The sequence below is a fragment of the Oryzias melastigma genome, linkage group LG9 (genome assembly GCF_002922805.2).
Source record: "Oryzias melastigma strain HK-1 linkage group LG9, ASM292280v2, whole genome shotgun sequence".
Lineage (NCBI taxonomy): Eukaryota > Metazoa > Chordata > Actinopteri > Beloniformes > Adrianichthyidae > Oryzias > Oryzias melastigma.
The window spans coordinates 26,593,316-26,607,507 of NC_050520.1; the positions used below are offsets into that span (position 1 = coordinate 26,593,316).

At 35.5% G+C, this 14,192-nt stretch overlaps 1 protein-coding gene across 5 annotated transcripts in view; it reads right to left on the reverse strand.

Moving 5' to 3' along the window:
• The window catches only part of fgfr1a (fibroblast growth factor receptor 1a), a 37,932-nt gene that overhangs the window by 22,920 nt on the left and 820 nt on the right, over positions 1 to 14,192 (reverse strand). For all 5 annotated transcript variants that reach the window (XM_024275243.2, XM_024275242.2, XM_024275246.2 and 2 more), the window contains exon 2: positions 9,427 to 9,607. In XM_024275243.2, coding sequence (XP_024131011.1) covers positions 9,427 to 9,580 — 154 coding nt within the window. In that variant the 5' untranslated portion in view covers positions 9,581 to 9,607. The remainder of the gene's footprint in view (positions 1 to 9,426; positions 9,608 to 14,192) is intronic.

The window sequence follows — 14,192 nt, forward strand, 5'->3', positions numbered from 1 at the left end:
GTTTAAGTAAGTGATATCTTACCTTATAATATTACTGTTTCGTAATTGTAATGATTACATTACTTTTCTATAATTTTTGTTTATTTTTTGCAAAAACCTGCAGAAGACGAAAATAAGTGACAAATGTGTTTCACTTTTAAATGAAGGGTGATATTATTATACCCTTCTAGTAAAGTGAAAGCAGCAGACAAACAATTTGACTAAATAATTTGTCAGTTTAGGCCATACAATTGGAAATATAGTGAATCTTCTTTGGAAAATAAGAAAACAGAATAAATTAAGAAAACCCGGGCCTTGACAAGAAAGATAAAGACAAATACTTGTAAATGTATGTAATCCATCTTATGTACAAGAAGAAAAGATAGCTAAAGGCTCAGTGAGTAAAAAATACTGAATCTACTTCTTAGTAACACAAAAGTGAAAACTGTAAATTACATATAATGTATTTATTTGTAAATTAAGCACTGAATACATTTTGTGCTCTTTTACTTTAGTATATTTAACCCCCATTGTTTTCTGACGTTTTTCTGATGAGCTCTCCACAGTTTAAAGTGTTGTACCAGAAACATCAAATGAAGAGAAAAGACCACCAAACATTCCTTAGGCTACATCTAAGATTTTATACAGAATTAAAAACCACCACTGTTAATCATTTAGGTCTATCACTATTTACTGAACAATTTTTAGCCTAAAATTATTGAATACGTGTCTTAATTTCAATGAATGTCACATTAATGATAAATATCATACACAGACACCTGGCTTTTGTAATGCAACTATGAAAAGTATGTTTATAAATTGACCCGTGTCGGCAGGAAAGGTTCAAACCGACTAAAAAAGCCATGGTTGAGCAAAACTTGGCACTAAACAAATGAAGCTGTAAATCAAATTGTATAGTGGTACTCAATCCAATTTATGCAGATGTAATTATTCCTTTAACAAATCTCTGTAGCATAACATAAATGTAGAAAAGGTTATTTAATGTTACAGTTATAAAATGTGGTTCATTCTTGAAATTAAGGTCAGTATGCTTTTGTGTCATTCAGGGTCTGGTCAGTATATTTGTTCTTTTTATGATAAACGGTAAACGATAACACTGTGTCAATATCTTTGTTGCCAATTCGACACTAGCATCATAAAACCATAAAAAATAAAAATGTACTTGCCGTTTGGTTTTCAAGTCACAGACAGGAAGACTATTTGTAATTGCATTACATCACTTGTGCTTACACACAAAAAGTTGCACCAAATTTAAAATATATTTTTTTCATTTATTAACTTTATACAAATCATTTTTATAAATGGTCTGGACATGTATCACAAAGCACTTATTTTAAATCCTTCCCTGAGAGGTGCTAGATATTTCCTGTGGGTTGAGCATGTTTAGTTTATCCTGCTGCAATTATAATTGGATAAAAGAAGAACAAAGGCTTGATCACAAATCAGTCCACCTGGAATGCTCTAACACAGCTTCAGTCAAGCGTCTTCAAAAATTGAGTGGCATAATTTATAATCAGCCTAATTACAAACACTGTGAGAGGAATTTGGGAGCATATTGTAGTGAGGGGTTTTAAAATGAAGGGGTTTAGAAAGGACCACCAGTTAGTCTGTAGATGCAACAACAATTAAAAGGAAGAGTTGGCGCCAGTCTACGGAACTTTCTTTGACGACAAGCTAGGAAGCAATACACTGCGTGAATGACTTCTGGGATTTCCTGCCCTCTGTGGATGTGAGAATGTCAGACTAGTTGATGTTTTGTGGCGGTACATAACAGAAATAAATTATTCTAAGTTTCCTTAACGAATGATCCATTAAATAATTTCTGCTCTACTAAAGTAAAACAAAACACAGAATGCCAGGAAGTAAAAAGAGAGAAGAATAAATTACAAAACAAGCTTTTAATATTTTAATCTTTTTTAGCATGTAGTTTAAATAGTTTAACATAGTTGCATGCTTACAGTTCTTATTTTTCATAGTAGACTTCTGTTCTACTGTAGGCCCACACACAGAAGTGAAGGCACAACAACAAACTTCTTCACCTTTCGGCTTATCCCATTTTGGGGTCACCACAGCGAAATAGGACCCACTGTTTTGCATCAAAAAAAAAAAAAAACTCAAAAAATATTTTGCTGATCATCAGCTTTCAAAAGTAAGCTTCATCCCCATTGGTCTACTAAAACTCTAGTTCGCATTAAAACAAGCAGCTCAGTGCAGATTCTTACCGTCACTAATGATGAATTGAAAAAATTAGTCTGATTATTTTTTATTCAAAGAGGTACAGCGACAAAAATCATGATTGGTGCCTACATATATATGAAATCAATGTTATCTTCTGACAAATTATTTGTTTTTACAAAAAGAAAATGTCTTTGTAAAAAAAGTAAACTGATTTTCTGCTATTTTTCCTAATTCCAATCAAGACCTTTTTACTAGTTTATGTAACTAGCTGTCTGAAAACAGTTTAGCTAAGCAAAAATGTTAAGTCAAATGTAGAAAACAAAATATATTTTTAGACAAATTGTATTTAGTTGTAAATGTAAGCAAATTGGAAAGTGTCTTTGCAGTAATACCTTGCCAAAATCTGGTTTCTAAAAAGTTCTGCTCTTCATAAAGAAGAGCAAGAATAAAAAATCCACAGCCAGTTTACGTCCAGAAAAAAAATGAAAAAAAAATTACATCCACTGAAGTGCAGTTTAAAAAATGACTGGCGCCATGCATGGCCAAAAACATCCATCACCAAGTTTTACTGATTGAATGTTAAGGGTGATTCCACACTAGGATAATACTGAGGGGAAAAGGTGACAGTTTTCACACCAGTTAATAATCACTTGCAGTTCTATGCCATGTTTATCCCTTTGTGGCATTCCCACATATTTTGATTGGGTTGGCTATTTCTTCTTCTCTATGCATGTAAAATCCTCAAAGCTAAAATCCTCGACTCCCTTTGGTACACTTATGCTGTTTGGTCTCAGAATTTTTGTCTGGATTTACACTAAAATTAAGCACACCTGTCTATTTACAAGTAAATAGAGGTTTTGGTTCTCAAGAAGACCAGAGTACACTTGTCTGAGAAACGCCAAAGTTCACATAAACTGTCATAATTGCCACATGAAGCCAACTATCTGAGTAAACAAACCCAGGGATGAGTAAAACCTGCCACAGTGGTGTGCTGAAACTATAGCAACCCTGTTAGCTACCCCTTAAACCCAGCATTCCCAGCATTTGTAACCAGTTTGACCTATTACACTTTAAATACCACAGTACTGGTTGTTTAGGAGGGAGAAATATGCAACTTCCAAAATAAAAATCATGGCAATGGTGAGAGAACAATTACTTCAACATAAAACAGGAACGCAGAGATTATGGATGCATGATAGTATAATAGCAACACATTTGACCAAAATCAGGGGTCTGCAACCTTTAACGTTAAAAGAGCCATTTGGTCCAGATTCTTATGGACCGAAACTCAGCAAGAGCCGCAAAGTTTCACCTAAAAGTTGAAAAAAAAAATACACTTCATGTTTTGGTGGCAATTAATCCATTTATTTATAGAATATAGCTTTGAAATGTTCTCTTAAACTGGGTTTTTCTATATATAACAAAATTAACTTTGTTCCCGTTTGACAACAACACATTCAAGTTCCTTTCAAAATAAAACATCCTGTTTAATCAGATCCTCCAACTGCAGCAGATTTACTCTAATTAAAAATGCAAGAAACATGATATTTTGCTTTGACTGTTGTGTTACGTCATCCTTTTTTTACTAGTAAATAAAAACAACATTAGTGTAGAATCCAAATAATTTTAAAATCTATACATGTAAATGCAATACGATAATGTTGCTCTGACAGTAGATTAAACTTTTTACCATTATTTTAATCAGTTAAGCCTATCTGACAAGTCAAAAATCTAAACATAAATTAATTAATTAGTTAAGTTTGGAGCTTTCCTCATAGCCAAAGAGCCATAATGGAGGAATAAAAGAGCTGCATGTGGCTCAAGAGCCTCAGGTTGCAAACTCAACCTAAATAAACAAAAAATATTTATGGCCCGCAGCAACAGTCTACTGACTGCAAGGACCATATTGGTTTTTTTTTATAGATCTTTAAAATTCAACAAGTGGTGAAACAGCTGAAGACATGTTTCTAAACCTGATCTCCCTGTAACCCTTGTGCTATCCTATGCATGTTTACAATAAAATTGGGGTCATCTGGACCTCACAAGACAGCATGCTGATTTTTTTTAAGGATTTTTCACAGGTGTCTGTGGCAGACCTAAAATCCTGTCGATCTTTGTCATGGGAGGGATCACACATCCATATAGGATGGGGTCATCTGGACTCAATAAGATAGGAGAAGGGTTAATAGCAATTTATTCTAACACTGGTCCTAAAGTACCCCTGTTCTATATATTCTACTGTTTAACATATAATTTGTCACACAATCAAGTCTTTGAAGAGCTGATAAGCTGAATCAAGTATGAAGCAGGAAAAGTAAAACATTCATGGTGGGAGTACTTCAACACCAGGGTTTAGAGTCACTGCTTTAAAACAATTGTAAGTGTCAAGTTCAGGAACCATTTGGTTTAAAAGTGGGGTAGTTTAGCTAGCAGACATGCCTAACCAGCAACCCTTGGGCTTTTGGATTGACACATATTTTAAAAGTTTTCAAACGGTTTTCCTTCTGCAGCATGATCTTTTGATTGACAGAAGACCATTAAATCCTCAGCACTACAATGCCCTGACTTGTCGTTTTCTGACAGCTGCAAGGATAGTTTATTCTATTCATGTACCAGTTTTTGAAAGGCCAGCAAGAAAAATAAATAGATTCCTTTCTATGTGCTTTAAAAATATGCCTTAAATGGCTTCGTTAGGGAGCCACAAAAACACGTTTTGTGCGATTCTACCCAAAAAAAACAGAAATAACATTTTAATTTGCTTTATTTAAAAACAGTTGAACTCACAAAGATTGGTAAAAGCCAATAAAACATTGTAAAGATATGTGATTACAATTTAGACAGACATAGGAAGAAGTCATATTTGTCCTGCAATGTCATCGCTTGGTAAATCTGCAGAATAACAACATGTCTCAGTGCTGCACAAAACACTGTTTACACAGTGAGCTCACACATCAAATCAGAACTGGATTGTAGAGTTTTAACGTTCAAGCCAAATAGTTTTGAAAGTCTTTCCTTGAATGGAAATGTGTTCTGCTTTAAAACTATCCCTACCCCCATATTACCAAATATCCTCTTCTTTAGCTGAAGTTCCTCGGCACACCACTTTTTTTCACATGCTGCTTACATATCCACACTATTTCTCCATCATACAACTTAGGGGTAACTGTTATGATAACACATTTTGTCTAGATAATCAAAAATGTCTATCATTATAAATGAAGCTCTGTTGTTTGCAACAAGTTTAGGCACTTTACAGTACTATTTTACACAGACTGGTTTCAGAGAACAATACTTGATGATGACCAGTCATCCTAAACAAGGGGTCTACAACCTGCGGCTCCAGAACCACATGTGGCTCCTTTATCTCTCCATGGTGGCTCCTTGGCCAAACCTAAAATAAGTCCGGGAGACTGCTGACCCAGCCATGTCAACCATTTGAGTCAGCAGCTCCCTGCTAATGGCTGCCTAACCAAAACTACTAAAAGAAAACAAAGCCTGCAAACTAAGACTACCAAGGTCCAACCCCAAACTAAAATAACAAAACCCAGCAATGTAAGACTGCTGAGGACAAAAAGGGAAAACAATACAAAAAATAAATAAAATATAACGCATAAAAGAAAATTTAGATAGGAATTCTTTAAAGTAAACATTACTTAATTAGCATTTATTTAATTTAGATTTTATTGATGGCTGAGGTGCACTTAGATGATAAACTATGTAGGTTTTTACATTCCTCTTGACCTGAAGACATCCTGATAAGCTACCTCCAGAATGAACAGATTTTATATGCAAAGCAAAACCTTGGTAAAAAGTTTGATCTTTTTCTAGTTAAAAGTATACTATCTTGTGCTGCACATTACTAGCTGCCCAGAATTGGACTGAGGGGACCCTGTTTGGCACAGAGCATCTTTTTTTAACATAAGTAAAAAAAAAAAAAAAAAAAAAAAAAAAATATCTGATTTTGAAAGATGCTAGGTTCTTTTTATATTTTTGCTCTTGTCAAAAAATAGATAAAATTCATTGACATTATTAAAAAAAGAAGGTCATGAATGCAAATCCAAATTTCTTAAAGGCTAAAGTAAGACTACGTGGCTCCTTCTAGATTTTGATCTGTAGAAAACAAGCCCAAATGGCTCTTTTAGTGTTAAAGGTTGCCGACCTCCGTCTTAGAACTACCAATGACATAATGCCAAGAGTCAAAATATTCATTCTTTTAAAGCTGTTTTTTATTTTTGAAACAATCCCCAGATCAGGGATATTGATAAATGTTGTAAATTCTGTGACTGTGTCACTTGAGTCAGAATCAGAAGGGCGTCTTTTCTGGCGATCTGACCTTTATAGTCAATCTGTCCTGATTTTCCAAAAATTTTTTCCACTTTTGAGAGTGCATTAAAAAACACAAAAAATGTAAAAATCTGTACACACTTTTCTTTTCTAGAGAAAATAATTTTCCAAACTAACAACTGGTCAAGACATCTGCAAGTTCCCATTAACAGTAAAACATCTACAGGTGGTTGTCTTACACTGCACTCCTTCCAACAATGTGCTTTTTTCGGCACAACACAAATCGAAAACAAACTACAACACAATGAATTTAGTTTATCAACTGCAAGAGAACCATGATAAAGAATACAGATGGTCAATGAGCAAAAGCAGCACTGAGTGATGATGACAAAAGAATTACAGACTGAAGACACTGTTATAAAGTGGGCTACTGCTACATGTTAAGTTATTTTCACGGCACATGTGACCACATCAAACAAGTCTTGCTTGAAAAAATGTTCTAAATGAAATAAATTTGTACCCACAACAATTTCCACTTTGGAATTTTACATAAACTATTAATTAATGAAATTTACAAACAAAAATAATATATCATGATGTATATTGTTATTTCGATACATTTATTTGCTATACTGGAATGAATTTTTTGTAATTTTGTCCATCCCCAATACAACCTTTTACAAATGCTCTGTTTACAAAATGCCAAACAGGACATGAACATTACTGTGTCAACTATGAGTCCTTACTTCAATGCAGCCTTAAGAGGAAAAGATATTTCTGCAGAGCACACAGCAGCTCAAGTGTGGTAAGATTGTTGTTGCCTATACGCTGAAATGCTTTATAATAAAAGCAACACAAATTTACACAAAACATGACACAAATACCCTTTGAAACAGCAGATGATGGAGCTTCATTCCACTAACATTTGACAAACAGCAACAGTTTTTTAAGTGTCATTTATGACACAAACAACAAAGAAATGCATTTTGTTAGTAAAAAGCTAAAAAATGTAGTTTTCCACAAACTAACAAATCAACTATTCTTAGTTGCACATAAATGTAAAAATCTAACTAACTTATTAACTGGAATGGTTTGTATATATAGATGCAAACAAAAAAAATCATCAGAACAATACACACTTTCTCTGCTTTAGATTTAAAAAGTGACAGTAGAGACTCAACTATGTGATGATCTTTGTCTTGAGATTCCACTGCATAGTTTCTCCAGAGAAGATAAAGGTGGTGATAATGCTCAATCAGAAAATAAGGGCTTCATTTTTTGTCTTTAAAATAAAAGCAATACTTGGAATATGCTGATTCTATATTAAATTAAAAAAAGAGTGCTAAAAGGCTGTATTGACTGAGAGTAAACAAGATTCTCACAAGAATTTAAGAGAAATCCACAGAAAATGTAGTCAAAATTAAAATAATTTCAACCTAAAAAAAGGGGCTACATGAACAATTACACTACAGAAAAGTTCCAGCTGGAGCAACTTAAATGACAGAAATTTAACAAACCAAATTTGTTAAATGAATATTCTTTTCATATGTGAAAGCGACAACAAAAAAAAGGTGAAAAACAATGAAGGAGGGTTAAGACGAGAGCTTTCTCCGTATAAGCATTTTGTCTCGCTATCCCAGACAAAAGGAATGCAACAGAGAGCTTCTGCCCCGATTGTTTGTTAACAGCTGAACCCATCCGTCACACAGCAGGGAAGGAGGGGGAAAGTGAAGCATTCCCAAGAACATGTCAGAGTGGGAGCAGAAGAAAAAGTGCAGAGCCACTGACAGTACCTGGCCATTTGGTGATTGAGAACTGGGTGGAGTGTTAAGTAAAACAGACTTCTTCAACCTAGTGTAAATTTATGGCTCAGCTTGGGAAAACACCCAAAAACCTATCCTCAAGGATGAAGAACGGCTTTTAAGTAGCGTCTTAAAAAATACACGCTAATTTATAGTTTCACGACAGTTTAACGCTCTCTCAGTGACAACAAATATTTTTTCATTACAAAAGAGTAGAAACTTTTAGGTAGTGAAGCTGTCCTTAGGCTACAGATGGGAGTCATTTACTCCTCCCTGTCGCATTCTGACTTAAACACAGCCACTCTACGTTTATTTTAAGGCTCAGAGCCCATAGAGACCTTCTTGCTTAATTACTTCAATTATAATGCTGAACTTTATTATATTCCTCTTCCGTTTTCCACTTTTCAGTTCGGAGTGTAAACATCCAAACTGATGTACCCACAAGCCCAGGCAGCTATTACACTGCTGGATGGCATCCAAGAATTGCATTTTTAAGGATTTGATTTCAGTGCTTCTTTTCCCTTTTCAGAGCTGAACTTGGGTAACATTCAACTGGGGCTAAATTCTCGAAAGAAAGTCTAGTTTCCAAAAAAAATACGTATCCAGTAGAAAACAGTTTCATAAAAAGATCTTTTAAATTTATGTCCCCATAAGAGAGGAGTGCAGATGAAGGTAGAGACTGCTAACCTCAAGTGACAAACCTAGGAGCACTCAAAAACATCAGACTTGAGCAAATAGGGGTTGTGGCTGAACACTGTCACTACAAAGAGCAGGCTTCACCAACGTCTGGAGTCTGTCAGGATTACATTCCAGTACAAAGAACAAAGCTTTTCTTATCTATGGACTTCTTTTCAAAAGCTACAGTCAAGACAAGGAAGTGAAAACAAACACACAAGTACACACTGTTACAAGATACCTATAGCATTCAATCAAAAAACAACAAAAAAAGCAGTCCAAGCCACTTAAAAATAAGATTGATGTTATCCGTACGTATTTATGCGCGATCAGCACAAAAACTGATGGAAGCTCATGTTGGTCGCACGTAATACACGTCACACGTATTAACTTAACCCTTCCTCCAGATCCGTACAGCCACGAAGAGTTTGGACGTATTTAGAAAATTACGTGTGAATAGTCACTTTTTAAAAAAAAAAATTCTTACCTTCATCTGTGTTTGCAGGCCGGCATTGTGTGTGTAAAACTTGAGCACAGAAAGTCAGAAACAATAGTATTCTTGGCCTCATCAGCATCCTGCTGAGGGAGCTACAACTGTTGGCTTTTAGACGACAGGAAATCCATTCAGATCCTTGGAACATCAGCTGCGTAACATTCACGGTGCACCACTGCAAACAAAAAAATGTGAATAAGTCATCAGTGAGATTAAAATCAAGTTTTAATCTCTTAACTTTCCCATTAAGGAGAAAACTATACATCTCATAGTCAATGCAAACAGGTTAGTTTCCTCCATGTAAAAGGCATTTACACTTTAGACAACATAAACAAGCCACAACAATGTGAGCTGAGCCTTAAACTGACGAGAAGAAGATAATATGTTTGTTTACGGGGGTTCAAGGAAGGTACTTCAACATTAGGGCCTGCCTGAACAAAACATAGATAAGAAACTTCATGGTGCTACACTCGCTCTGATATAGAAGAAGGTAAACATGTTTTGTGTCTTTTTGATTTTTTTTGTGTTAAACTTAAAAAAAATACTGATGTTGAAATTTGTCAGAAGGTTCAAATGCTTCATTTTAGCCACGGTTTATTCGTAAGAGCTCACTGCCATGCATAAATTGAGGAATGGGTGACCCTCACCAGTACATCTGCTGGAACCATCACCTCAGCAGCATCTGGCTGCAAAGATTAACACTTGCTGTAACAGACACAGCCCCCTCCTCCCCTTGAAGGATTTATTATAGCCTCAGAAAAGGAAAATCCTGTTACATGACACTCATGTAGAGACCTGCCAGGCCATCATTTCCACACTGTGAGATCTATCACCTAACAGTTGGTTTTAGTTCACAAACCCACAATAACTTCCCAGCAGCCATTTGCTTCCACTACTTGCAAAGACACCAATTAAAATTTGCATACGTTAACAGAAAAAAAAATGCATTGGCTAATCTGTAAAACACCAGTGGGGTTGTCAGTTCAAATAAACTCCTCTTGAGTAGTCCTTTCACAAAAACTCCAGTACAAATGATGCAGAAGTTTTCTTTGACAGGTAATCCCGATGACGAGTGTTCCTCTCTGAAACAGTGGCTGTGTTCTCCTCAAAACCAATTGAATTTCACTTTCCAAGAATGGTCTAGTGTTCCAGCAGCGGAGCTGGGTGGGTGGGAAGAGGGGGTGTTCAAGGGGTATAAAGAAGCACGGTCATCTGTGTTTGTAAGCTGTGAGTCAGCTTGGGAAGCCTCCAAGAAAGAGCTTCTGCTGTTGGACACAAGGAACTGCGGAGCGTATCCAACCCTAGTCACCACAACAATCATCAATATTTGAAAAAGGAGGAAGTAGTTTCTTTTAAAGTATGACTGGACGGTTTGTCACACTCTACTTAGAGAGGAGTGCCAGATAAACATACTGTCAGCTTGTAGAGAACATGTGTCTCACTTATGGACAAGGCCCAATCCACACAGCCAAGTAGGGAGATTATCGAAATGCAAAAAACGTGTCCAATAAATGTTTTTCATTTTGTAACACTTTTTCTTCATTAAGTGTGTGTTTCTCATAAATCTTTGGAATATGTGTTGATAAAGTATAAAAATGGAAGCTGGGACACATTGAAGACATTATCAAGAGGTTTTATAAAACATAAAAATGATGTGTACAAACAGGTTTGCAGGGATGGCAAAAAAAAGATGAATAAACATGGTGTTAATTTTACAAACTGGATAAATGAGAGAAGCCCAGGAAAACTGATGGAAGCCTATTTTGTTGTTTATTAAGATTTATCAGCTCTCTAAAAGACTCACTCCAATGAAAATGATGTTTCTGGTGTTTTTAACATGTTCATGATGGAGGATATGTACAAAATTATTTAAGATTAAAGTCTAAACGATTAAAACAGCATCTTTTTTTTTATTCAAACAGAGTTCGATCAAAGCAGGAAAAAACACCGTTTGAAAAAGCTAGACTTTGTGATGCAGAAACTGCCATGAGGGGGCCAAAGTCTCCCTTCTATGCTCCAGTTTGGATGCATCCACTTGCAGACAAAAATTATTTTAACATCTTCTTTTTCCTCAGCGCTCCTCCATATTACTCTTTTTTTTTTTTTTTTTGTTAGCTTGGACTTGTGAGGTGCTTTAAGCTAGCAGGAGAGAGAGTAAACAAACGGTTGATGGTAAATTCACTATGGCTAACTTCTGTAGCAACAATGTCGCCCAAAATCTAGAGAATTTCTAATGAACACCTGCCACCTTACAGAAAATATGTCTTCAAAAAGGACACAGGCTTTCTGATTTTATCTTAAACTGCATAATCATAGTTAAAAGACCACTGGGAAAGATTTTACAGTAGAAAACAAATATAGTTGGAATGGGACTTTAATAAGTTTCTCTAAAGTAGTGTTGACAACATTCTGCAAATCTAGACATAACTACTGTACTTCCAAGTTAACTTTCCAGATATTGCACAATTATTAAAGCAGAAAACATTATTTAAAAAAAAACATTTAAATATTTTTTAACAATTTATTGCATTAAAAATGCTTTTCTGCTAGTTTAAAAAAATACTTTTACAGATAGTATTTTGTTTTTTAAACAAAGTTTAAAAATAGTTTGACATTTAAGTAAAGAAGTAGGTTGATGCTTAAACCAAAGATGACATTTTGGGGTTGTTAGTTTTTTGTTTGTGTTTTAATGGTGTAGTGTAATATAGACCAAATAATCAAGTATCAGGCTGTTTTTTTTTTAACTCTTATGCTATCGTAGGTATGTTGGCGTTGGGAGTGGGGTCATCTGGACCCCACAAGACAGTGCTCTGAACTTTTTTTTTTTTTCATTTTTGATTTTCACTGGTGTCTGTGACAGACATAAAATTCTGTCCACCTTCATCCACGTTTAACATAGGATGGATAACATGTCAATGTAAGACTAGGGTCATTTGGACCCCATTAGACAGCACAAGGGTTACATAAAACCCGAAGATGGTAATGAGTAGATTCAGATATTACACATTTTGGTTAAATTGTCTTTTCTCCTTTGTGTGCATTAAAGAACTGTGCTTCTTGAGTCAACTGGATAAAACTCGTGAAGACTTTCTCCATCTGATCATTTGGAGTAACCTCAATCTGGGCAAGGTTGGCTAATTATTTTTATTTTTTTTTCCCCAAATCTAGAAGCTAAAATTTTATAAATTTACAAGGGCTGTGTGCGTCCAACATGGTGAACTTTTTAATATGTAAAAATAAATAATGAGACGTATTATTGACTAGTAAAATAAACATGCTGGTTTGAAAAAACTCATTTGACATTTATACTTTTAGTTTTTACAAAGAAACTGAAGAATACCACTTGTTTGTGGTGGAGGGAAAGAAACACATGTTCCAAAGATCTGCCAAACCAAAACGAGGTTAGACAAAATGGATTACAATGTGCTGGACACATTAAGCTTCCCTTCATTATGCGGAAACAAAGGTTACAGTACTAACCCATAACATGGCTTGCACCATAATTAGTCTTCACCACCATCCATGCATAAAATTCCTCTGCTCCCAAATGCTGTAAATCACCCCCTTCCGATTGAGTCTGCGTTTGCAGCCAGCAACAGGCCAGCCCGCACATGGATGCAGTTCAGTGGCCACAGAGCATCAGACTATTTCCCCAAGGTGACTGCACAAAAACAACTTTTTTTTCCCTTTCACCTCTCTTTCTTCACAGTCATAGACCTTGAAGCATTAGTTGGCCAGCGGCATGCCATGACGTGGTATTGGATATCATGAGATTACACTAAAATGTAAAGGCAATCAATTTGAAACCATTTGACACTTCGCCATTTGTTTGACACTTAAACCCTGAGTGTTTTTAGTACCACTCGCAGTGTTTGTTTGTTCCCCATAAAATAGAGATCACCAACGGCTGGGAAGCAGCATCAAGTCTTCAGTTGTCAAACTATCCCTGAACAGGAAAATGACTCAAATAAAACCTGAGACGATTTTCAAACTTTTAACAGAATATCCAGTTTTGACACCACACTCACCAAGACACAGCTTTACGTGACAATAACTAAGTCAAAGGAGCACCCTGGTAAATTAAAGGGCAAAACTATTCCTTCACATCTCATTATATGGTTCAGGAAAAACCTTTCTCCCTATGGTAAACTCACTGCAGACTCTTCAAACCAGCATTCTTCTTCATTTTCTTTAATAACATAACATTTGCAGCTTTACAAAACATCAGTCCTACCCATTAAGACTGAGCCTTCAGGGCAGATGCACATTTGTGGCCTCCAGCTGACATTTTAAATTATATGGTTTAGAAAAATGTATACGTGTGATGATTTATTTTATTTTTACTAGATACAGAAGCATGGACAGAAATGAATAGACTGCTGAAGGATGACTTTAACTTTTAAAACAATGGATTTTATCCAATCGGAAGACCAAAAATAAAGTTTCTAAGCGATTTAAAATCTAGAAAGATTACATTTTGTACAGTTTGAGACAATTTAAGCTCTCAGCTTAATAAATGTATCAAAGTGTACTTTCTGAAGGCACCTGCTCTGAAGGAGAACCAAAGCAAGTTTCAGCAGGACAACACTGGATTCTTGTGCTTTGCTGCCTGTACCCTTTCATTTAGAAACATGGGGGAGGATTTGAAGTTACTGAGCATGCACTTCGTGATGGCCGTAATTTGAGGAAAAATGACTGAATTATTTCCAGAGGGGGAAATCTAATTTAAAGAATTACGTAATTCTGTTTTCCCTCCTAAT